The sequence below is a fragment of the Cnephaeus nilssonii genome (assembly GCF_951640355.1).
Source record: "Cnephaeus nilssonii genome assembly, chromosome: 17".
NCBI classification, from domain to species: domain Eukaryota; kingdom Metazoa; phylum Chordata; class Mammalia; order Chiroptera; family Vespertilionidae; genus Cnephaeus; species Cnephaeus nilssonii.
In genome coordinates, this window is record NC_137088.1 from 1,420,509 (window position 1) to 1,442,630 (window position 22,122).

Sequence of the window (22,122 nt, forward strand, 5' to 3'; positions counted from 1 at the left end):
TGCGTGGGCGAAGGGCCGCCATTGGCCGTAGCCGCTGGCGAACCTGCCCGGCGACCTGTTGCTAAGGGCGCCAGAGTTCGGCGGCGGGCGCCCGGGAAGGCTGGTCTCGCGAGAGCTCCGCTCCCTCTCCGTCGCGGCGGCCGCAGCTGCTGGCTGACCGGCGGGCATGGACGCTCCCGAGGACTACGCTTGGCCGCGGGCCACCTCCGAGCTCATGCTGCTCCCGGTCACGGGGCTGGAGTGCGTGCGGGAGCGGCTGCTGGCCGGTGAGGCTCCGATTGAGGCGCGAGTTAGCGGAGAAGCCGCGCGCTCCCGGGCGGCGTGGGGAACAAAGGGGAGCCCGGGGGAGGGATGTCCGGGGAGGGGCCGGCGGCGGGGGCGCCCGGGGTGGGCGGAGCCCGGAGATGCGGGACTGAGGCCCGGCCGGAGCGGCCCAGAAGGCACACCGATGTGGCTGCCGAGGCCCTTGCTCAGCCGCGTTAACGTGGACGGGCTGGGCCGCGGGCGGTGCGGGGAGCCCGCCGTGTCGGAGGCGGGGTGGGGGAGTGCGCGGCCCCGTAGATGAGCGGGGTGGGCTTGCTCCTCCCGAGGAGACGGGGCTGGTGTTGGGATGAGGCCCCTCTATTGGGGGGCGCGGGCGAGCCCTGGAGGAGGCGGGCCCAGGGGCGGGGCGGGGCCTGGAGGAGGCGGGCCCAGGGGCGGGGCGGGGCCTGGAGGAGGCGGGCCCAGGGGCGGGGCGAGCCCCGGAGGGGGCGGGCCCAGGGGCGGGGCGGGGCTTGGAGGAGGCGGGCCCAGGGGCGGGGCGAGCCCCGGAGGGGGCGGGCCCAGGGGCGGGGCGGGGCCTGGAGGGCAGGGAGGCGCCGCCCTGGAAGCTGGGGCTGCGGGGCCTCTGAGCGGGTCGGTGCGGGAGGCGGAGGCCGAGCCCCTCCCGAGATGGGTGGGGTCCAAGACATCATGTCCACGCTCCGCCGCGGGCCGGGCTGGGAAACAGGCCAGCAAAGGCCGGGGACCGAGACCCGAGACCCGGACGGCAGAGCCCTCCCAGGCTTCTCCGCCCCGCGCCACCCGCTTTCCCTTGGGTGCCGCTGCCGCCGTGGGGCGCCCTCGCCGAGGTGGCCTCCCTGGCTCCCCGGCTTGGGTCTCAGTGTCTCCCTGGACGTCCTGGGTCAGCATTGTTGGGAGCGGCCGCCTGCTCTGTCGGTGCCGCGCAGCACCCCTGCCTCCGCTCCTGGGACCATCACAAATGCCCCGCCTGGGGCAGGGCCTGAGGGGCAGCCCCCCCGCCCCGTGGAGAACCGCTGGGGCACACTCACCACTTTACAGGCTTAAAGCCGCCTGTGTGACCTCCTGGAACAAACCAATTAAACGGCATGGGTCACTGGTTCGCTGCTGTTCAGTGTCTGCTTAGTTCATAGAGCAGCGGCCCCCAGCCTCGTTTTGGCCCCGCGCCGCCTAAGCGTCTCTAAAATCCTGACCCCCCCCCCCCATATATAATTCTTATTATTCAAAAAGTGAACTCCTACTCACGAGGAGGAAGCCTGAAAGGCCATTAACTTGGTCTAAACAAGCTTCCAAAGAACATGGCATCCATGAGAGAAAAATAAAAGGACTGAGGAAGAAATCACTAAGAAATAGTTAAAAATAATATGAAGTGATACGGAAAAATAGCAAATAGTTTCAAAACATGAGAACTGAAATGCATAAATGTCACAATATACATTTATATACTGTATATGAGGCCCTTAGAACCATAAGAAATGCAAAAAATTCAGTTAATAACTCATTCTTGAATTGCCCCCCTTAAAAATCACATTGCCCCCTGAGGCGTGCGCCCACGTTGGGAACCACTGCCACAGAGCAAGCCCTGGGCTTGTCTTTCCACTGCTCAGCACACAGCTCATGGTCTGGTTTGTAATTGCTGCCCAGCCAATGCTGATTGAATGTGTGAAGATGGAGTGCAGACTAGGAATGGCATGAGACCGGTCCGTCATTTCCGATTCAGAGGTGATGTCCTGGACCAAGGACACGGGTGGGGTTTGCAAACTCAAGGCCATGAACTCCACACGCTTGGAGACAGAGATGTGGACAGTTGAGAAGAGGGAGCTGCGGGCTTCCTGGGTGGGGGTGGGGGTCGGGCAGAGGGTGGTAGAGGAGCTAGCAGTGAGGGAGGTGTCTGCAGGGCAGCCAGGAGGCCGCTGAGGGCCACAGGAGCCCTCCTGCCAAAGTGTGGGCTCCCCCCTCCCCCGTGCAGGGAAGACGCTCCTGTCAGTCAGGGGTGCGCTGTGGCCCCAGGGGAAGAGGTGGTCTTAGTGGGCAGCCTCGCCCGGTTGGGCGCAGGGGGAGACTTCGTGGACAGGTCGGTGAGGCTAAGGGTGCGGGGCTAAAGCTGAGGTTCCTGTCTGAAGCCAGAGGAGTGGGGTGGGTGAGGAGGAGGCTGAGGGAGGAATCTGGGTGAGCCTGCAGGACTGTCCCGCACATCCACAGGCCCCGGCGGAGAGTCCCCGCCCCGTCTCTCCTCGTGGCTCCTCAGCGTTAGGGGAGGCGTCCTGATGTGGCTCTTTGCTCCTGTCCAGGTGAGGGGCCGGACATGCTGGTGTACAGCCTGGATTTTGGGGGGCACCTGCGGATGATGAAGCGAGTGCAGAACCTGCTCGGCCACTATCTTATCCACGGGTTCCGGGTGCGACCAGAGCCCAAAGGAGACCTTGACGTGGAGGCCATGGTCGCCGCGTTCGGGAGCAAGGGCCTCCGAGTCGTGAAGATGAGCTGGGGGCAGGGCCGCTTCCGGGAGCTATGGCGCTCGGGCCTGTGGACCATGCCCGACTGGGTCTGGGACGCGCGCTGGCTCGAGGGGAACATGGCCTTGGCCCTGGGCCACAACTCGGTGGTGTTATACGATCCCGTCATCGGCTGCCTCCTGCAGGACGTCCCCTGCACGGACAGGTGCACCCTCTCCTCGGCCTGTCTCATCGGGGACACCTGGAAGGAGCTGACCGTCGTGGCAGGTGCTGTTTCCAACCAGCTGCTGGTCTGGTACCCAGCGGCCGCGTTGGTGGACAGTAAGCCCGTGGCCCCTGACCGGCGGGTCAGTGGGCACGTGGGTGCCGTCTTCAGCATGTCGTACCTGGAGAGCAAGGGCTTGCTGGCCACCGCTTCAGAAGACCGAAGTGTTCGCATCTGGAAGGTGGGCGACCTGCGGGTGCCTGGGGGCCGGGTGCAGAATATTGGGCACTGCTTTGGGCACAGCGCCCGCGTGTGGCAGGTCAAGCTGCTAGAGAATTACCTGGTCAGTGCAGGAGAGGACTGTGTCTGCTTGGTGTGGAGCCACGAAGGAGAGATCCTGCAGGCTTTTCGGGGCCACCAGGGCCGTGGGATCCGGGCCCTAGCTGCCCACGAGAAGCAAGCCTGGGTGATCACGGGGGGTGACGACTCGGGCATCCGGCTGTGGCACCTGGTAGGGCGGGGGCACCCAGGTTCCGGGGTCTCTGCTCTCTCCTTCAAGTCCCCCAGCAGGCCAGGTGCCCTCAAGGCTGTGACGCTGGCTGGCTCGTGGCGAGTATTGGCAGTGACTGATTCGGGCGTCCTGTACCTCTATGACCTTGAGGTCAAGTGCTGGGAGCAGCTGCTGGAGGACAAGCGCTTCCAGTCCTACTGCCTTCTGGAGGCAGCCCCCGGGCCGGAGGGCTTTGGACTGTGCGCCATGGCCAACGGGGAGGGCCACGTCAAGGTCGTCCCCATCAACACTCCCACGGCGGCCGTGGACCTGACCCTGTTCCCAGGCAAGGTGCACAGCGTGAGCTGGGCCCTGCGTGGCTATGAGGAGCTGCTGCTGCTGGCGTCGGGCCCCGGCGGCGTGGTGGCCTGCCTGGAGGTCACGGCCGCCCCCTCTGGCAAGGCCATCTTCGTCCAGGAACGTTGCCGGTACCGGCTGCCTCCCAGCAAGCAGCGATGGCACACGTGCAGTGCCTTCCTGCCCCCGGGCGACTTCCTGGTGTGTGGGGACCGACGGGGCTCGGTGCTGCTGTTCCCCTCCAGGCCGGCTCTGCTCCAGGACCTGGGGCTTGGAGGCCAGGCCGAGGCTGGTGCCGGAGACCTCGGCGGGGGCGGAGACAGTGGGGAGGGGGAGACCGCCGTGACTGAGTGGGGCCCCGTGTCCATCCTCCGGTCCCTGCACGGGAAGCAGGGTGTGACCTCGGTCACCTGCCACGGTGGCTACGTGTACAGCACGGGGCGCGACGGTGCCTACTACCAGCTGCTCGTGCGAGGCAGCCAGCTGCAGCCCGTCCTGCGGCGCAAGTGCTGTCGGGGCATGAGCTGGGTGGCCGGGCTGCGTGTGATGGCTGATGGGAACACGGTCATCCTGGGTTTCCACGCCAACGAGTTCGTGGTGTGGAGCCCCCGGTCGCACGAGAAGCTGCACGTGGTCCACTGCGGCGGCGGCCACCGCTCCTGGGCCTTCTCGGACACCGAGGCGGCCATGGCCTTTGCCTACCTCAAGGACGGTGACGTCCTGCTGTACCGGGCTCTCGGCGGCTGCACCCGGCCACACGTGCTGCTCCGGGAGAGCCTGCATGGCCGGGAGATCACGTGTGTCAAGCGTGTGGGCACCATCACGCTGGGGCCCGAGTTCGAGCTGCCCAGCTTCATGCAGCCTGAGGACCTGGAGCCGGGCAGCGAGGGGCCCGGCCTGATCGACATCGTGATCACGTGCAGCGAGGACACCACCATCTGTGTCCTGGCGCTGCCCACGGCGACGGGCTCCGCCCACGCGCTGACCGCCGTCTGTAACCACATCTCCTCGGTGCGCGCCGTGGCCGTGTGGGGCGTCGGCACCCCAGCTGGCCCTCAGGATCCTCGCCCGGGCCTGACTGCCCGCGTGGTGTCTGCGGGGGGCCGGGCAGAGATGCACTGCTTCAACATCACGGTCACCCTGGACCCCAGCGCCCCGAGCCGCCTCGCCTGCCACGTCATGCACCTCTCCTCCCACCGGCTGGATGAGGGCTGGGACGGTCAGCGCGGTCGGCGCCGCTTGGTCAAGGTGGACCCAGAGACCAGGTGATGTGCGGCCTGGCAGGGCGTGGGGTGCGGCAGGCGGGGCTCTGCGTGACAGCGTTCCTTCTGCAGGTACATGTGCCTAGCCGTGTGTGAGCTTGACCCGCCTGACCTTGGCCCCCTCGTGGCTGCAGCCTGCAGTGACGGCGCAGTGCGGTAAGCGTGGGCTCAGGTGGGGCCGGGAGGTAGGACGAAGGGCTGTGGGAATGGGTTCTGAGCTGACCCCCCCCCCCCCGCCCCAGGCTCTTCCATTTGCAGGACTCGGGGCGGCAGCTGCAGCTCCTGGCGGAAACCTTCCACCACCAGCGCTGTGTCCTCAAGGTCCACTCCTTCACACACCAGGCGCCCAGCCAGCGGCGGTGAGGAGGCTGCGTGGTGTCTGCCTGGGTCCCGGGGCGCCCTTGTTCCTTTCTGTCGCCCGACTGACCCAGCCGCCTTTCCCGCCTCCCAGGAGACTGCTCCTGTGCAGCGCGGCCACCGATGGCAGCCTGGCCTTCTGGGATCTCACCACGGCGCTGGACCACGGCTCCGCTGTCCTGGAGCCTCCCGCAGACCCCGGGCTGCCCTGTCGTGAGTAGCTGGCATGCCGCGGGCGGTCCCTCCCCACCTCCCACTCTCCTTCGCTGTGTGGCAGGCGGGGCTGACCACCTCCTCCTCCTCCAGGGCTGGGCCCCCCCTGCCTGACGGTCCAGGCTCACAGCTGTGGCGTCAACAGCCTGCACACCCTGCCCACACGCGAGGGCCACCTCGTGGCGAGTGGCAGCGAGGATGGCTCCCTCCATGTCTTCGTGCTTGCCGTGGAGTTGCCAGAGCGGGACGAGGCTGGGGGGGGTGCTGAGCCGGCGCCCCAGCTGCACGTGCTGGAGGAGCACTCGGTCCCCTGTGCACATGCTGCTCACGTGACAGGCCTCCACATCCTGAGCCCCAGCCTCATGGTCTCCGCCTCCATTGATCAGCGGCTGACCTTCTGGCGCCTGGGGCATGGCGAACCCACCTTCATCAACAGCACCGTGTACCACGTGCCCGATGTGGCTGACATGGACTGCTGGCCCGTGAGCCCCGAGTTTGGTCACCGCTGTGCTCTTGGGGGCCAGGGACTCGAGGTTTACAACTGGTACGACTGAGGGGCCCCGTGGTGGCTGGCACTTGGGTGTGGGGCCTGCTCACAGGCAGGGGAGCGGAGTGATGTCTGTGCCCAGGCCCAGCGTGCCGGGAGGGGTGGGGGCAGGGGGGTGTGCAGCCGCGGGCTCCCAACTTCAGAGCCGGCGTTGGAGGGGAGCTGAGTGCTGCCCAGGCCGACCAAGAACATGCCCACGCCTCGCACAGAACAGCTTTGTAGGATTTATTCGTCTCCACGTCTCCAGCCAACGGGGTTTCTCAGGTGACGGCGGCCTGTGAACATTCCCGGCGCCGCACCTGAGGCCTCAGAGGTAGCTCAGTGGAGGGAGGCCCAGCGTGGCCAGCCCCGCGTGGAGCACCTCCTGCACAGCCCGCAGGAGCTGCAGCCGGGCAAACATTTGACCGAACAGGTGTGGTCGAGGCTCCTAGGAAGAGAGCGGGCCTGCTGGTCTCGTCCTTTGCTCCCTCCCCGCACCGCCCACACCCCCTTGCTGTGCCCTTACCCCCAGGATGTGCACCCGGTTATAGTAGGAGCTGAAGTCCATGCTGAGCTGCACCAGGAACTTGCACACCTAGAGGCAGACGGAGTCACTGGGCCGCCTTTGCCCTGTACCCAGACCCAAATAAAGAGTGGGTGTGCGCACTGGCCTCCGCCTCACCATCTCTGTGCGGGCCGCGTCCAGGGCTGCGGTCTGGCTCAGCAGGTCGGGGAAGGGGAGGACGCTGTTGAAGAGCAGCAGCCACTCACCCTGTGGGAGAAAGGCTGCTGGAACGGCGAGTCCAGGCCGCCCCAGGGAGCCACTCCCGGGAGGGCACTCACCTCTTCACGGAGCAGAGAGAAATCCAGGCTGCTCACAGGTGGGAAAGTGGGGTACAGACCTTGGTCCACGCCGCGCTGGTAACCCTCAAAGAGTGTGGCGAGGCGGGCGCAGTTATACATGACAAAGGTGCCGCTCTTGGTGCCCTTGGTGGACATGCTGTCGGCCAGGTCCAGGAGGAGCTGCGGAAGGCACAGCTGCAGAGGGACGGTGGCCACCGAGCCTGACCCCTGCCCGGACTGTGGGGCACCGGCTCACCTGACCCTGCGGGGCCTTGCTGAGCATCTCAAACTTGATGGTCGCCGCAGAGAGAACCCGGAAGGTTTCTGTCCAGGCTGGGTCTGCGGGCAGAGGGCGGCAGTCAGGCTGCAGGCAGGAGCCAGGGGGGTGCGGGCAGCCGGAGCCCCCCAGGCGCACCTTGTGCCAGGTCCCTGCTGTGCTTCAGAGCTGAGGCCGCGCACACCTGTGCGAGCCGGAGCCTGCATTTCGAAAAGAGTGAGAGGAGGGCCGGGGCAGAGCCCCCACTTCGGCGTCCCCGCGGCCTTCCTCCCGCTCACTCACTCGTAGTACTCGGGTGCCGTCAGGGTGCGGGGCGCCCCGGCTGCTCTCACCGGGCCGCACACCAGGTGCTTCTGTCAGGAAGACAGTGGGGGCTCAGCCAGCTGGCGGCGCTCCAGCAGTAAACCCTCCAGGACCGAGTCCTGGTGCGGCTCCCAGCCTTTCCCCATCAGGCCCAGCCCCTCGGGAGGGTCACCTGTTCCCCCGTCCTCCAGACCCGCCTTCTCCCAGGACTGCACCTGCTGCAGGTCCCCTGCTGAGCCCGTCAGCTCGCAGCCCCCTTCAGGGTTTTCGAGGGCCCTGAGCCCACCCCCACCCCACCTGTGTGAGAGGCGCCTGCTCATCCAGCTTCCACCAAAGCAGGTCCAGCTGTTGTTGCTGGGACTCCTCCTCAGGGCTCACCACGTGCACGGCCACGCAGCTGTCCGCGGCCCCGGGGGCGGGAGCCTGCGGGGAGGACAGTCACTACGGGGCACCGGGCTCTGCCTTCGCCGAGGCCACAGGCGGGGCTCAGCTACTGACCAGGCCCGGGGAGCCGTCCTCCGGCGGGTGCTGCGCGGCCGCCTGCAGTTCCGCCAGCTGGGAGAGCAGGTCCTCGGTCACTGCAGGAGACAGCACGGGCTAGCGGCCCCGGCCCCCGCTTCTCCCGCCCGCCAGGCTCCAGGTCCTACCCAGGCAGTGGTCCAGGTTGGGGTCATAGCCGGCTGCGCGTCCCCGTCCCACCAGCTCCTTCAGGCACACTCTGCCCAGGACGCCGGCAGGGAGAGCTCCCGGGCCACCCGCCGAGGCGACCTCCGCGAGTGCGCGGCTCCTCAGGGCTTCGGCTGAGGCTCGCTCCGAGGCAGCGGGCCAGTCCACCCGCAGCTGCTGCAGGAAGGCGGACAAGTGCGGGTCCCGCACGGCGGGCACCAGGCGCACCCTGACCCTGCAAAGCGAGGGCGGCGCTTCAGGCGAGCGCCTGGCCCGGTTCGCCCCGCTTCCCACCCGCAGCCGCCACTGCCCACGGGCACGTCCTCGCCTCTCCGGCCCCGCGCGCACCCGCTCACCCGTGAGCGCGCAAAGCCCGCGCCAGGTGGTCGGCCACGAGCACGGCCCGCAGCTGGCTCAGGCGGAGCGCGCGGGGGGCGGCGCGCAGCGCAGGGCAGTGCAGGAGGACGCGCGGGGCCCCAGCGGCGGGCCGGCCGGGCGAAGCGTAGGCGCCCGCGGCCCCGAGCACCCGCTCGAAGACGGCCGCGCGCTGCAGCCGGAGCTCCAGCCCCGCGGGGGTCGGCTCGCAGCGCAGCACCGGGGCCACGCCGGGGCCCTGCAGGTCGACCACAGCACGGACCACGCGCTCCGGCACCTGCGGGACAACAGGCCGGTGAGCGGGGCGCAGCGCTCCCCGCGCCCCCCGCCCGTCCCCGCGGCCAGCGCGCACCTGGCCGTCCCCGAAGCGCGCCTGCAGCGCCCGCCGCGGCGCCAGGAAGTCGCGGGCGCGCAGGTGGCGGGCGCGCGTCTCCTTGAACCACACGGGGCCGCCCGGGCCCAGGGCCGCGTTGAGGGCCCCCAGAGTCTCCTCCAACCCGAGGCGCCCCGTCGCCATAGGGACCGGAAGGCGCGAGCGGAACCGGAAGCAAAATGTTGGAGGCCGAGCTTCCGGGAGAGCGACTGACGGGGCGGGGACCCGGCCCCGAGTGGGCAGGTGCACCGGAGGGGAACCGCGGCGGCCGCTCTCAACGACGGCACCGCCGCGGCCCGCCTGTCCTGCTCAGTCCTGGGTCCGCCGTCTCGGGGTTCCCCGGGGCCCGGGCCTCTGTCGCCATCCCCCCCCCAGCGGCCGGAGGAGGACCGTGACGGGGGCTCTGCGCCCCGAGTCTCACGCCCCTCACTTTGCGCACGAACCCTAGTTCCCAGCGAGCCGTCCCGGGAGGAACTGGGTGCCGCGGGGTCAGGTTATTTCCTCCTTGGGGCCCGGGCAGGCAGCCCTCGGATCGAGTGCGGGCTGCCGGTTTGGAAGCGTTTCCTTTAACCCGGTGAACTCCCGGCCTCAGCGGAGCACCCTGCGCCCCGCCGAGAGGAAGCTTTCGTCCGTGACGGCACCTGCGAGTTTCCGCTCCAGAGTCATCACCCCTTTTCCTCCCTGAAACTGAAACCCACGCCGCACGGGGCGCCGCCGCAGCGAATGCCGAACTCAGGAGGGGCCCAGGGCGGGGAGCCTGGCCGAACCCGTCCCTCGGCGGCGCGGGCTCCAGCCCCCCGGCCCCGGAGGTGCCGAAAGAGCACTGGGCGGACACGACGTCCCGAGGGCTTCCCGGGCGCCCGTCAGCGGGGCTGGTCGTGTCATTCCAACGCACTTTCCACGCAGCAGCGGTGCCCCCGGGCAGCTGTCACCAGGGCTGGCGCTGGGACCCAGCGGGGACTTCAGCTCCTCTCGGCACTCGGAGTGGTTTGTCCCCAGGAAGCGAAGGGCTGTCCTGAGCGAGCTGCGGGCTGGGGCGGCCCTGTCCGGAGGCCCTGGGCCTGCTCTCTCGCCTTCACCAAGGCTCCCCCGGGCTCCCCGACGTCTACCCGTTCCTTCCAGCCTGAGGGCAAGGTGCGCCCCAGCGAGGCGTCTGGGGTCGGGACCGCCCCCCCTTGTGGACCAGGGCGCTGCTCAGGCAGGAGAGCAGGGAACGAAATCCAAGCGCAGCTGGAATGCTCTGGAGACAACAGCTGCTTTTGGGATTCCGTTGCCCGCTGTCCAGCCACGGGAGGGGGTGCCCTGGGGCCAGGATCGAGCCCCCTATTTCCGACCCAGGAGGCACACCTAGGAGTAGGCGGTGAAACCCCATCTAGTGGGAATGAGCTGCTCACCTGGCCCCCAAACAATAGGAGGGGCGGGGGGGGGGCCTCCCCGGGGGCCGAGTCCCGAACCGGATTGCACCCGCGGGGAGGTTCCGTGCAGCCGGGGTGCATGTGGCTGTTGGTGCCAGGGAGCCAGAGGCACCGGCGAGGTGACAGTGTCGGGGCGGCTGCAGGACCAGCCAGGAAGGAAGCAAGCCGCGCGCCGGCCGTGGGGACACCCCGCCCCCGGGCCCTTTGTCCGGGGACGCTACCAGCTCGAGCTCGAGGGGCCCCAATGGCCCACGACGGCGACAAGACCCCCAGGAATCGACTGAGACGGTCTCTTCGGTACCGAGCCTGCCGCTCGCCCGGCCCCGCGGAGAGCAGACGCGGCAACATTCCCCCGAGGCCACGGCACTGAGCGCGGAGATGCCCGGACCCGCGAGGGCGCCCGAGGCCCTGGGGTCCGGCTCCGGCCGGGGGCGGGGCAGCTCCCGGGACGCGGAAGGAGCGAGCGAGGACGAAGCCGCGCCAGCCGCCGCCTCGTGCAACGTGTGGTCCGGTTCGGCCCGGCAGGTCCCGCCAGAACAGCCACTGCTGCCCGACCGCGACGTCCCCTTCCGCTCGCGCCGGCCGCAGACGGAGCCACTTTAAGAAGAAACCGCCCGGCCACGCCCCCTCGCGCTCCCGAAGAGCCAATCCACGCGCGGCCACGCCCCGCGCGATGCGCGGACGCGACGCCAACGGTCGCGCGGGTGACGGTTGGGAAGGGGCGTGATTCCGAGGGCAGCGGGGAAACCCGAGCCTCCCGCCGCCCTCGAAACCTGACGCCCCGAAGCCGGGATTAGGGGCCCGGGGGCCGGCGCCCCGCCCCGGCCAGGTGCGCGGCTCGGCCAGGTGCGCCCCGCCTGCCCGGGGGCCCCGCGGATGGCTGAGCCGGGCGCCGGGCCGCGGCCGGGACCCAGGTGGTGCCCCGAGGCCGGTCCCGCCCCCCGGGGTCCGGCGCCCCCAAGGCGGCCTGCGGGGCCCGGGGCGCGGCGGCGGCAGGTGCGGACGCGGGCCCCGCCTCCTGGGACTGGCGGCCAGGCGGCTCCCTAGCCCCCCGCGCGGGCCCGGCCGAGCTGCGCGGCGCCCTCCGGCCGCGGGGGGCGCTGTGGCCGCGCGGGGCTGGGCTCCGCCGCGCCCTCGCTGACCCCGCTCGCCGGTTCCCCATGGCGGCCGCGTTCGTGCTTCGCGGCCTGGGCCGAGCAAGGCCCGCGCTTCGCCCGCCGCCCGCGGAGCTGCTGCGGTGAGTCCGGGCCCGCGTTCTGCCCCCCGCCCCCCAAGAAGCCGGTCCTGCGGCTCCTCACTCTCGCGCCGAGACCTGACCGTGTCCCCCGCAGGGCCCCGCGGCGCGGGCACCGGCTCACGCCGGCGGACGACGAGCTGTACCAGCGCACGCACATCTCCATGCTGCAGCGCGAGGCCCCGCACGCCGCCTACGTCGAGAGCTACAGCAGCCGCGGCTTCGTGGTCAACGGGAACCGCGTGTTGGGGCCCTGCGCGCTGCTCCCGCACTCGGTGCTGCAGTGGAACGTGAGCGCTCCCCGCCGCCAGGACGCCGAGGCCGGGCCCAGGCTCACCCCGGATCCGTCCCTGCACACTGGGCTCCCGTGCCCCGGGGGAGCGGTTCTACGGGGAAACCAGCGGGCGTTGCTCTGTAACCTGTTCCCTCCCCACACAGGTAGGGTCCCACCTGGACATCACGGAAGAAAGCCTCTCTCTCTTCTGGATGCTGGAGCCCCCACTAGGTATGGGAGGAGGGAAGGGCCGGGTGATCCCAGCTCCCCAAAGCTCCCCAGAGCCCCGCGCGGCCCGTCAGCAGGCCTAGCTGTAGACCTGCCGTGTCCGTCCTGCCCTAGAGATCGTGGTGGTGGGCACCGGGGACCGCACGGAGAGGCTGCCGCCGCGGGTACTGCGCGCCATGAGGCAGCGGGGCCTCGCCGTGGAGGTGCAGGACACGGTCAGTCGGGACGTGGGGGTGCTGCGGGGAGGGCAGCGCGGCCTGGCCCTAGCCCAGCTGATGCTGGCTCTCTCCCTGCAGCCCAACGCTTGTGCCACTTTCAACTTCCTGTGTCACGAAGGCCGAGCGACAGGAGCTGCTCTGATCCCCCCACCTGGAGGGACCATGCTCGCACCTCTGGCCCAAGCTGCAGAGTGAACCAGGGACCCACCTGACCTTCCCAGAGCGCCTGGCACGTGCGGGGCAGAGCCCATCCCTGTAGCCATGCCAAATGTCTGCTTCCCGGTGAATTAAACACTGAATCCGCTCTGCCATGGGTGCGTTGCTGGCCAGGGGCCCTTCCATCTAGGCCGCATGGCCCTCCCCCAAACCACACACCTGTCCGCTGCTCACCTGCAGGGTGGAAGTGACCTCTCTTTTACCACAAGGCGCTTTATAGATACCATCTAGACATGCATGAGGGTCACATACAATCTAGACAACATATATGAGGGTCTCAACCTGGCCCATGTGGCCAAGCTTTGGGCCAGCAGATGGTTCTGTGGATGCTGGTCCAAAGCCCCATGGATCTGGCCCCTAAGCAGCTAGTCAGACGCTGAGCTCGAACCCTGGACCCTCACTAGCCGAGGCTGCTCAGGGCTGGCTTGTGAGCTCCCTCAGGAGGGACGTTTTGAATCGACCCCCTCCAGGTCCCTGGAGCCACCGGACCCCAGGGTGAGGCCCCCTGGGAACAGGGCGCTGTGCTTGGTGCTTGTGTGACCCGTGCAGCGGCAGAGCCCCACTGCCTGCCGACCTCAAAGACCAGGCATCACTTTTTTCAAATTTTTATTGAAAAACCAAGGAACGATGTTGGAATCGCCGTTCAGAAAAGCCGCTTCTCATACCTGTAGACAGAGGACCAGCTGTGAGACAGCTGTGAGGTGGGGCGGCAGCAGGCAGGGAGCCGACCCAGGACGGGCGGGAGGGGGTTGGTCACTTACGAATGGAGGCTGTGGACGCCGCCTTCCACCTGCGCGGAGGACGTTCTCTTCTCAAACTTGAGCTCCCCGGAGTACATCATGGCTCTGCAAGGGCAGGCAGCTGTGGGCGCCGGCCTGGGTCAGCCTCCCTGCCCAGGTGCACGCTCCCCCGCTTACCTGACTTGGGTCAAACTCTTAGCACCAATGTCCTGGCAGGAGTGTTGGATGCCGGCGATCAGGTAGGGGACAAACTTGTGGATGGACCCTTTGTCCTGCACCGCCCCAGACACCCCCTGGGCCACCTTGATTTTGTCCGCTTCACTGCAGTGAGGCAAGAGACAGGTCAACACAGAGGACGCTGGCAGTGCAGGGAGGGCAGGAGGTAACCGATCTTCCAGTCCCACCTGAAATAGCGGTTCTGGCTGCTGAGATGCTTGTCCATGGCGTCGAGAGAGCCCATGCCCCGGTATTTCTTTAGCCGGATCCCATCGGAGAAGAAGTACTCACCGGGGGCCTCCGTGGTAGCGGCCAGGAGGGAGCCCATCATCACTAGGGAGAGAGGGAGTGCTGGGCAGCCCTGCCTGGCCGCGGGCACGGAGCCCCACCTGCTCCCTCGGTGCGGGCCTCACCTGTGGAAGCCCCCAGGGCCAGGGCTTTGGCGATGTGGCCCACGTTTTGGATTCCTCCATCAGCGATGACGGGAACGCCAAAGCGCCGCGCGTACTCTGACACCTTGTACACTGCCGTGGCTTGGGGCCGCCCACAGGCCAGCACTGTGAAAAGATGGAGGAGCAGATGGGTGGGTGGAGCTGGTGGGGACAGGCACGGGGCCCTGTGGCCACAGCTGCGGCCAGCAGCTCTCAGCTACACCTGCACCAGGACTGCAGCCTGGCTGAGGACAAGTCACGTCTGGAGCGGCGGCACCTCTGTCTCAAACAGTACACACAGCTGTGATGGCCACCACTCACCCGTGTGCACGTGCACGTGTGCAGGGCCCGGGGGGGCAGCCTCAGGTACATGCAGTCAGCAGCGGGGAAAGCCCCCCCAACTGGCATCAGGTGGGGAGGGTCACTGTGCAGTTAGTACCCGAGGCCCGCCCTCCCTACACGGTGGCCGCTCAGGCGAGATCAGGGGAGCGGTCTCGTGGGAGGAAGAGGGTGCTCGAGTTGGTCCTGAGCTGTGCCCGACTGCAGCTGTGGGCAGAGCAGGGCCCACGGGGGAGAGGTCCTGCCCTGTAAGCACCCCGGGAAAAGGGGCTGAGTTTTTGAGGAGCCCCCAAAACCATGGTCTGTCATTCAGTCTGCCCTACCCGCCCCGTCAGCATCACAAACCCCGGGAGCTACAGCTACAGTCAACCAAGCAGCCGGGCAGTGGGCAGCTGGGCCGGGCCAGTGGGCCGGGCCGGACTTACTATAGCAGCCCGTGACAGTAGAAGGGCATTTGGGGCTGTGGGACTTTATGTCTGGAGGGATCTTGGGAGCTGCTAAATAAAACAAACAGACCAGAGTTTAGAGAGGGCGCAGAGCAGAGCAGGGAGGCCAGGCGAGGCGGGGGAGCGGCGAGGAGGGACCACGAGAGCTGTCTTGCTTCCAGCATGTCGCCCGTCCAAGGGGCCTGCCGGCCCGGGCTGCCCTACTCGGGACTCACTCGTGCCCCTGAGAGCACTTGGCTCCAGGCCTGTGGAGCTGAGGGTCCTGCTGGGCCTCGTACCTTCCTGGGTGATGCAGATGGAGCCACTGCCCATGCCCACTCGCAGGGCATCCACACCAGCATCGATGAGGTTCTTGGCCTGAGCAGCGGTGACCACTGCGACGGAGAACAGAGAAGGCTCAGGTGAAGGTCTAGGCGGGAGCCTCCTCCCCTCTGGGCCCCACGTCCGCAGTGCCATCGCCTCACCATTGCCTCCGATGACTTGGAGGTTGGGGTATTTCTCTTTGATGTACTTGATCATGTTCATCTGGAAGATGGAGTTCCCCTGAGAGGAGTCCTGGACCAGGGAGGCAGTGCGGGTGAGCCGGGCACGGCGGCAGCCCCTCCGCCCCCCCTGCCCGGCGGCAGCTCACCAGCACGACCACGTCCACGCCGGCCTGGGCCAGCAGGTCGAGCCGGTACTTGTCGTCTTGGTGCGTGCCGATGGCCGCCCCGCACAGCAGCTGCTTCTTGGTGTCCTTGGAGGCCAGGGGGTAGTCGCGGTTCTTCTTCAGGTCTGTCCGCGCAATGATGGCCACCAGCTCGTCGTCTTCATTCACGATGGGCAGCTTCCCTGGGGCAAAGCAGGACAGGCGTCAGGACCCGGGTGTTAAGGACCCGAGTTCGGGGACAGAAGCCTCCCTGCCCCAGGACTTACCCTTCTTGCTGCGCTGCAGGATCTCATTGGCTTCCTTCAACGTGACGCCCGCAGGGGCCACGACCAGGTCCTCTCTCTTGGTCATGATCTAAAAGGGAGGGGAGCGAGAGGAAGGGCCAAGTGGAGACCAAACCCCCCAACAGGGCCTCCCTTTACTCCAAAGACCATGTTCACTCACTCCCCAGACCACCCCCGCAAGGGAAGCCAGCCGTGTCTGCAGCAATCCAGAGGTGAGCATGAGAAGGGAGTAGAAAGGACACTATGGCCCTGGCCGGTGTGGCTCAGTGGATAGAGTGTTGGCCTGCAGACTGAAGGGTCCCAGGTTTGATTCCACTTAAGGGCACATGCCCGGGTTGCAGGCTTGATCCCCAGTGGGGAGCGTTCAGGAGGCAGGCGGTCAGTGATTCGTTCTCATCATTGATATTTCTATCTTTCTTTCCCTCTCCCTTCCTCTCTGAAATTAATAAAACGTATATTTTTTAAAAAGGGCACTATGGTGTGTGGAGCAGCCTGTTACAGTGTTAGGAGAAAGAAGGGCCGCACCAGATCAAGGACAAGACAATAGAAGAGGAGGCTGAGGGTCCCTGAGCCCTGCTCTCACCCTGGGGTTGGCAAACAACCAGCATGCATGCTGGCGAACATCTGGGCAGACCGAGAGCCTCCGGTGTGCGCAGGGGGGACGGGGTGGTGGAGCTCTATGGAAGGATCAGGAACGTGGCCAGGCACTCGTCTTCCCGGGACAGTAGAGACCATCAGAGCCGCCAGTGCACCTACCTCTTCCAAAAGCCGGTCGTGCTCCTCCTCCTTGAGAAAATCAATGTCCCGCGAGGAGATGATGCCCACCAGGCGGCTGCCCATCCGGCCCGTGTCGGTGATGGGGATGCCGCAGAAGCCATGCCGGGCCTTGGCTTCAAACACATCCCGCACTCGGTCCTTGGGGCTGAGCACCACGGGGTCTGTGATGAATCCCTGCTCGTATTTCTGGAAGGGATGAGAATGGGCAATTCTGAGTCACCTTCATCGGGCCCTTGGGCAGTGCCACGGGACCAATCAAACCGACACCTCACACCCAGGGACGGGAGACATGGGGGGTGGTAGGTGCTGTTCACTTGGTCCTCTTCTGTTGCCTTAAGACCCCCCTCAGGCTCTTATGCTCAGGAACTCAACTCCACGGTGGGAAAAAGTTAGGACCAAAATACCCCCCACCCCGCCTCAGTGCCATCCCAGGAACTCTTGCCCATGACCCTTGCCCTTCTGACCTTCACTTTCCGAACTTCGTTGGCCTGGAATTCAGGTGTACAGTTGTGGTGGATGAAGCCAATACCGCCTGTAAGCTGTAGAATGAAACAATGATGGGAAAACTGACAAGAATACGAGAGGCATGACTATGCCTTTGGGGAAGAGACCTGGCCCCTGCTCCTGCCCTTCCACCCAGGGTGCTCACCGCCATTGCTATGGCCATCCCAGCTTCCGTGACTGTGTCCATGGGGGAGGAGACCAGGGGGGTTTTCAGAGTGATCTTTTTGGTCAGAGCAGAGGTCAGGTCCTGAGGATACAAGACCAGCTAATGTGAGAACACAGCCCATACCACTCATGATGGTGCCACGTCTCCCACAAAACAGGAGCCCCTATGACCTGCATGCTAACCCACTCCACAGAACCCCCAAAGCCCAATCTGGGGAGGCAGACCGAGGTTCAGCAGCACCACACCCAGTCTTAATGCTAAGGACCCAGTTCCTGGCCATACTCACCACCTGGTCAGCAGTGAAGTCGATGTATCCAGGGAGAATGAGAAAGTCACTACGGAGGGCGGGGAGCGAATTGGGAGTGAGGCTCAGGCTTGGCGCAGCCGGAGACCCCATCCCACAGGCATGTGGGCGGAGGGCAGACCCAGCCCAGGGGTCCCAGGCCAGGCAGAGCACAGGGTGGAGTCAGCGACGGGCCCTGCTCTGCCACTAGCTGTCACCGGCCCTGGCACCCTGACAACTCCATGTGCCCAGGGAATGGCGCTCCCAGTCTGAAATCCCAAGCACCGCCGAGTGCCGCCTCCACCCCACCCCGCTTCATCTGTCAACGTGAGCCCGAGATGGTGGGAGATTTCCGGAACCCGTCCCCCACCGGCGGCTCCATGGAAGCCCAGCCCGGCCTCCCAGCGCAGCGCGCCAGCCCTCCCGCCCAGGTGAGCCCGCTGGCCCGCACTTGTAGGTGAGGCCATCCCCGCAGTTGAACAGCTGCTGTGCCGTGAGCCCGTCGTCAGGCACGTAGGACGTGCCCCCGCTAATCAGGTAGTCGGCCATGACCGGCGGGGAGCGCCGCGAGTCTCCGAGAACCACGCCGCAGAGGCCGCTGGCGTCAGGGCCGCGCCAATATACACACGCGGGTGTCGTCAGTGCGCCCTGCGCGTCGCTGACGTCAGGACGCAGCGCGCGGGCGGAGCCGGCACGCCCCTGGGCGGGGCAGCGCATGCGCACAGCCACGCACCAGCGCAGGGCGATTGGGCCGCGGCGTCAACGCCCCGCCCGCAGAGCCCGGGCCGTTCAGCCAGCATGGGAGGCTCGGCTTCCGGGGCTCAGCCAGTCTCCGCCCAAATAAAGAGGCATTGTGCACCAGCGTGTTGAAAAGACGTGCTTGTCATTCTTAATAAACAACTAGATTACGAATACATAAGAGAAACAGAGTGGTATCTTTATATGATACACAAGTGTATGTTACAAGAATTCCATCAGGCACAGGAGCCTCAGGTTTAAGGCCTCAATGTTGGGCCAAAAAAAAAAAGGGCATGGTAGAGTTTACTTTAACATCTAAAATGTCACTTGTCATAAAGGAGGGTGTAATAGAAATTGTCTTTAATAATAAATCATAATTGAAGTTCCCCTCATTCTCCTTCCAGTAAGATGCTAAGTTTACGTCTGAGCATAAAAGAAAAGACCGGTCCCCTGTGGCCAGCGAAGTCGCAGGCAGAGTGGAAGCCAGCGGGGGGAGTCCCTGCAGGGTCCACCCCTCGTGAATCCCATCTCTCAGGAGGAAGGGAAGGGCCACATTTCTCCAAACAGTCCAAGCCCTTTCCCCAGGCCCGACAAAGGAAAAAGCAGCCAGCCACGTTGTAGGACACCTGGCTCTCAGGAGCCGGAGCCATGGCTGAGCGTCTGCTGCAGCAGGTTTGTGAAGACGCACAAGGGGCAGAGTTTCCTTTTACAGTTTAAACAGAAGCAGTCGGAAAGGCTTCGTAACTACACCAATAAGAAAGAAAGACAAAATGGAGGCCTCTTCTTAGTGTGGAAGTCTGTCCTTTCTTCCTGGATGCTCTCCCCGGCACCATGGCTAAGGGGGCTCAGTGCATGGTGCTTGCGTTGGCCACTGCAATGGCCTCCTGAATTTCTCGTATCACCAGGATCCGAGTCAGCATCTGTCCCATCTGCTCTCTGCTGATTGGCTGAACCGAGTACCAGATTGGGCTGTTGGGGGCCACCACTGGCTCAGGCGTCAGGTAAAAGGTGTCATTCCGGCCTTTCACACTCTGGGGACTGAAGAATATGTCAGTAAAAGCTGGTGAAAACCACCATCTCAGCCCTCCCATCTCAAACTCCAGACAGACACCTGCAGAAGCTGGGAAGGCAGCGGCTCTGGCAGGGAGGTGGCACGGCCAGCACATGCCTCAGATGGCAGGGCCAGCTGCCTCTTGCTGCGCCGCCCTCAGATGCCAGCTGATTTCGCTGACAAACAGCTGCCTGGGGCTCCCGGGCTCACCTACTCGAGTCCAATCATGTCCGACTTGGAATAAGCTTTACCGCCCAGAAGGCCTGTCTTCCAAGTCTCGGCTCAAGTTGCTTCCTTTACCCAATCCATTGAGAAGTCTGTTCTGACTGAGGAACCTAACCTGGGGCTCCCCACCCCTCAATGCTGTGCTGTGCCTCTCTCAAGTACGACACCATCCTCGTTATTCTCCGTCCCCTCGGGGTCACCACGGGCTACTGTGGCAGTCCTGCATTAGGTGCTGATGGCAGGGAAATGAGAAGACCCCAGGGCCTCCCTCTGGAGCTTACAGAGAAGGGGAGGCAGACAGGAGTCACACACTCACACAGACACCCAGAAGGACAAACTGCGGCAGATGAAACACCTGAGGGAATAGGCAGGTCTGAAAGGCTTCCCCATAAGCTGCTTGAGAACCGGGGGCAGGAGCTGACGGCTAGTGGGTGGGGCGGGGGGCTGCCCAACAGGGAAGACCTGTGCCGAGGCCCCGAGAAAGGAAAGCACGAGGACCGTACGAGGAGAGGAGCTGGTGCAGCTCGAAAGCCAGAGCTGCCTGGATGCGGGGTCAGCACGGGGCGGGGATGCAAGGCCGGGCTGGCCACATTAGATCCCTGTCTTTGTAGAGCACAAGAAAGCCACTGAAGGTTTTAAGTGACACAAGACCTTCAATGTCGGAAGATCATTCTGGCAATGCTGTGAGTGTGACGGCCAAACTCCAGGTGCAACAGAGAACAAAAGCCAGGGAAAGGAGTCCCCCCCAGGAGGATGGCGGCAATGACAAAAGGTCAAGCCCCAGGAGACGCTCACCATGCGATGGAGGCAGCCTCTCTGTACCCGCCTCCTCCACCCTCCTCTCCTCTCCAGGAAAGGCCCCCAGGGAGCAGGGACCCCTTCTATCACCCCGGCTCAGCACCTCACATGCTCTGGGAACAGCAGAACGTCTGCTTCTGCACCTCGCTTTCATGGAAGTGTGTTTCTGCTCTCAGCTGGGGACTAGAGAATTCCTCTGCTCACAGGCACACCACACACAGGCACCCGCTTGGAATAAAATCCCCTCACCATTTAAAGAGGTAGAAATCGTACAGCTTGATGGGACATCTCAGTGGATTCTCTGGATTTTCCGTCTGTTCTGCATACATGTCATCTGTAACTACAAAACACACCAACCACAGACATGGCATCAGACTACTTTAGCTCAGGCCCAGCAGCCCAACTAGGACATATTGGAAGGAGAGAGCGTGTGAGGAATGGGCAGTGACTATGAAAGGAAGAGACGGCTATCTTTTCTGGGACATCTCTGCTTTTTTAAGAGTCTGACGTTTCTGGCGGAGGAGAAAGGAATGGAGAATTGCTATCCAGCAAATCCCAGCCCCAACGCATGGCTATCCCTGGGCACAAGAGCACGCAGGACTAGTAGCCCTGTTTCTGCAGGCCCTGCCTCCTTCCCCTACCTTTCTGGCCAGTCTGGTGTATCCCAAGGGCCTTCAGGTACCGAATACTCGTGCTTTTGTCCTTGGGGTTGGAGGGGTTCTTCTTTGTCTGTCGCAAGACCTTGGAGAAGGCCAGCTTCATGTGCTGGTCCACGGTCTTCAACAGGAAGTACCTGCACCGCAAGTGAGAGCCAGGCAGAGGGGAGGTGCCAGGAGGAGACCGTGACTTACCCTCTGCGGTCAGTGCTTTACAGAGCCATGCCCACACTCCCAGGACAGGGCAGGCCCACGCCCACACCCACTGTCCCGTGGAGAAGCCACATTAGGACTGGTGGTGGGGTCTGGCGAGGCTGCCTGCTTTCAGTAGCCCAAAGGCTCTCAAATACGTGTCAAAAGAACTCCAAGTCGGCCTGGAGAGTTTCCACCCTCTTCGCTGGGCAGCTGCCGGCAATGACTAAGTACGAGGCCTCTAGAACACTTACTTGGTGTTAAAGAACATGAGGGTGGTCAGCAGGGTGGAAGGGGAGTGAGCCCCGAGCTGCTTGCACTCCCACAGCATCTCCTCGGTCACGTGGCTGGGCAGCACATAGCCTAGGAGGAATAGAGGACTGCTACAACAAGGGGGTGGCAGGAGGGGGGTGTGCGGCACGACCAGGGCCACACAGGACCACAGGGTTAGCCAGAGGGCCTTCCTGGGATGGCAGTCACCGCGGAAGCTTGTTAAAACACAAATGGTTTGGTCCCAACACCAATTTCTAACATTTCCTGAGACCACGGCCCTCTACACGAGTGCTCTTACTGGACGTTAATTCTTCTTCATCCCAAGTCAACGTGAGACAAAAAGGCCTCAGGGAAAGTAAAACACCCCAAACTATGACCCGAACTCTGCACATAGCGCACTTCTCCGGAAAGAGGGCACAGAGCTCCCATCATCACTTCTAACGTGCCCAGGGCCCAAAGCACAGGTATGCATGCCTGCTTCCCTTGCTAACCCTTCTTTAGAAAGCAAGCCCTTCGCACAGGTGCCCCCTCAGGACAGGGTTCCCTGTAAGAGCTGGGCAGGGACCAAGGCCAGGAGTTGGGTCACCACGCCCCTCCATGTTCATTCCGCAGTCGGGGTGCAGTCAGTGTCTGTGGGCCGGTGCCATGTCGCAGCAGCCGGGAAAGAAGCATTCTGCCCCGTACACTCCTCTGCTCTCGCACAGCTGGCCCTGACTCCACCAGCGCATGTTCATCTCTGCGGGGCACTGCCTCTGCTCTTGTCTTTTGTGGTCCAGTGACAAAG

At 64.9% G+C, this 22,122-nt stretch overlaps 5 protein-coding genes across 8 annotated transcripts in view; 2 read left to right on the forward strand and 3 right to left on the reverse strand.

The window, feature by feature from the left end:
* Positions 1-67: 67 nt before the first annotated feature.
* On the forward strand, positions 68-6,237 carry WDR6 (WD repeat domain 6). 2 transcript variants are annotated; one of them, XM_079795503.1, is made up of 7 exons: positions 68-266; positions 2,574-3,664; positions 3,896-5,055; positions 5,125-5,208; positions 5,295-5,411; positions 5,504-5,622; positions 5,716-6,237. In XM_079795503.1, the coding sequence occupies exons 1-7, from the start codon at positions 167-169 to the stop codon at positions 6,174-6,176; spliced, it is 3,132 nt and encodes a 1,043-aa protein (XP_079651629.1). In that variant the 5' UTR covers positions 68-166; the 3' UTR covers positions 6,177-6,237. The 2 variants fall into 2 exon arrangements, with proteins under 2 accessions (XP_079651629.1, XP_079651628.1); XM_079795502.1 differs by having other exon boundaries at positions 2,574-5,055.
* Positions 6,238-6,379: 142 nt separating this feature from the next.
* On the reverse strand, positions 6,380-10,235 carry DALRD3 (DALR anticodon binding domain containing 3). The gene is made up of 12 exons (XM_079795509.1): positions 8,965-10,235; positions 8,594-8,889; positions 8,219-8,472; positions 8,070-8,149; positions 7,869-7,994; positions 7,551-7,621; positions 7,407-7,468; positions 7,248-7,330; positions 6,992-7,171; positions 6,831-6,920; positions 6,675-6,743; positions 6,380-6,596 (listed from the first exon to the last, which is right to left on the reverse strand). Exons 1-12 carry the CDS (start codon positions 9,127-9,129, stop codon positions 6,477-6,479), a joined length of 1,596 nt encoding a protein of 531 aa, XP_079651635.1. The 5' UTR covers positions 9,130-10,235; the 3' UTR covers positions 6,380-6,476.
* A 1,177-nt stretch (positions 10,236-11,412) lies between these two features.
* Positions 11,413-12,665, forward strand: NDUFAF3 (NADH:ubiquinone oxidoreductase complex assembly factor 3). The gene is made up of 5 exons (XM_079795510.1): positions 11,413-11,637; positions 11,732-11,924; positions 12,073-12,139; positions 12,251-12,351; positions 12,433-12,665. Exons 1-5 carry the CDS (start codon positions 11,561-11,563, stop codon positions 12,547-12,549), a joined length of 555 nt encoding a protein of 184 aa, XP_079651636.1. The 5' UTR covers positions 11,413-11,560; the 3' UTR covers positions 12,550-12,665.
* Positions 12,666-12,770: 105 nt separating this feature from the next.
* Positions 12,771-18,240, reverse strand: IMPDH2 (inosine monophosphate dehydrogenase 2). 2 transcript variants are annotated; one of them, XM_079795507.1, is made up of 15 exons: positions 17,857-18,240; positions 17,409-17,457; positions 17,102-17,203; positions 16,917-16,991; positions 16,432-16,638; positions 15,658-15,745; positions 15,374-15,573; positions 15,207-15,297; positions 15,021-15,116; positions 14,722-14,793; positions 13,940-14,083; positions 13,715-13,859; positions 13,488-13,631; positions 13,332-13,415; positions 12,771-13,235 (listed from the first exon to the last, which is right to left on the reverse strand). In XM_079795507.1, the coding sequence occupies exons 1-15, from the start codon at positions 18,120-18,122 to the stop codon at positions 13,214-13,216; spliced, it is 1,785 nt and encodes a 594-aa protein (XP_079651633.1). In that variant the 5' UTR covers positions 18,123-18,240; the 3' UTR covers positions 12,771-13,213. The 2 variants fall into 2 exon arrangements, with proteins under 2 accessions (XP_079651633.1, XP_079651632.1); XM_079795506.1 differs by lacking the exon at positions 14,722-14,793 and having other exon boundaries at positions 12,779-13,235; positions 17,857-18,058.
* Positions 18,241-18,269: 29 nt separating this feature from the next.
* QRICH1 (glutamine rich 1) overlaps positions 18,270-22,122 on the reverse strand; it is a 32,207-nt gene continuing 28,354 nt past the window's right edge. For both annotated transcript variants that reach the window (XM_079795504.1, XM_079795505.1), the window contains exons 7-10: positions 21,320-21,428; positions 20,859-21,010; positions 20,467-20,557; positions 18,270-19,181 (exon numbers count right to left, since the gene is read on the reverse strand). In XM_079795504.1, the coding sequence (XP_079651630.1) occupies positions 18,989-19,181; positions 20,467-20,557; positions 20,859-21,010; positions 21,320-21,428 (545 nt within the window). In that variant the 3' untranslated portion in view covers positions 18,270-18,988. The remainder of the gene's footprint in view (positions 19,182-20,466; positions 20,558-20,858; positions 21,011-21,319; positions 21,429-22,122) is intronic.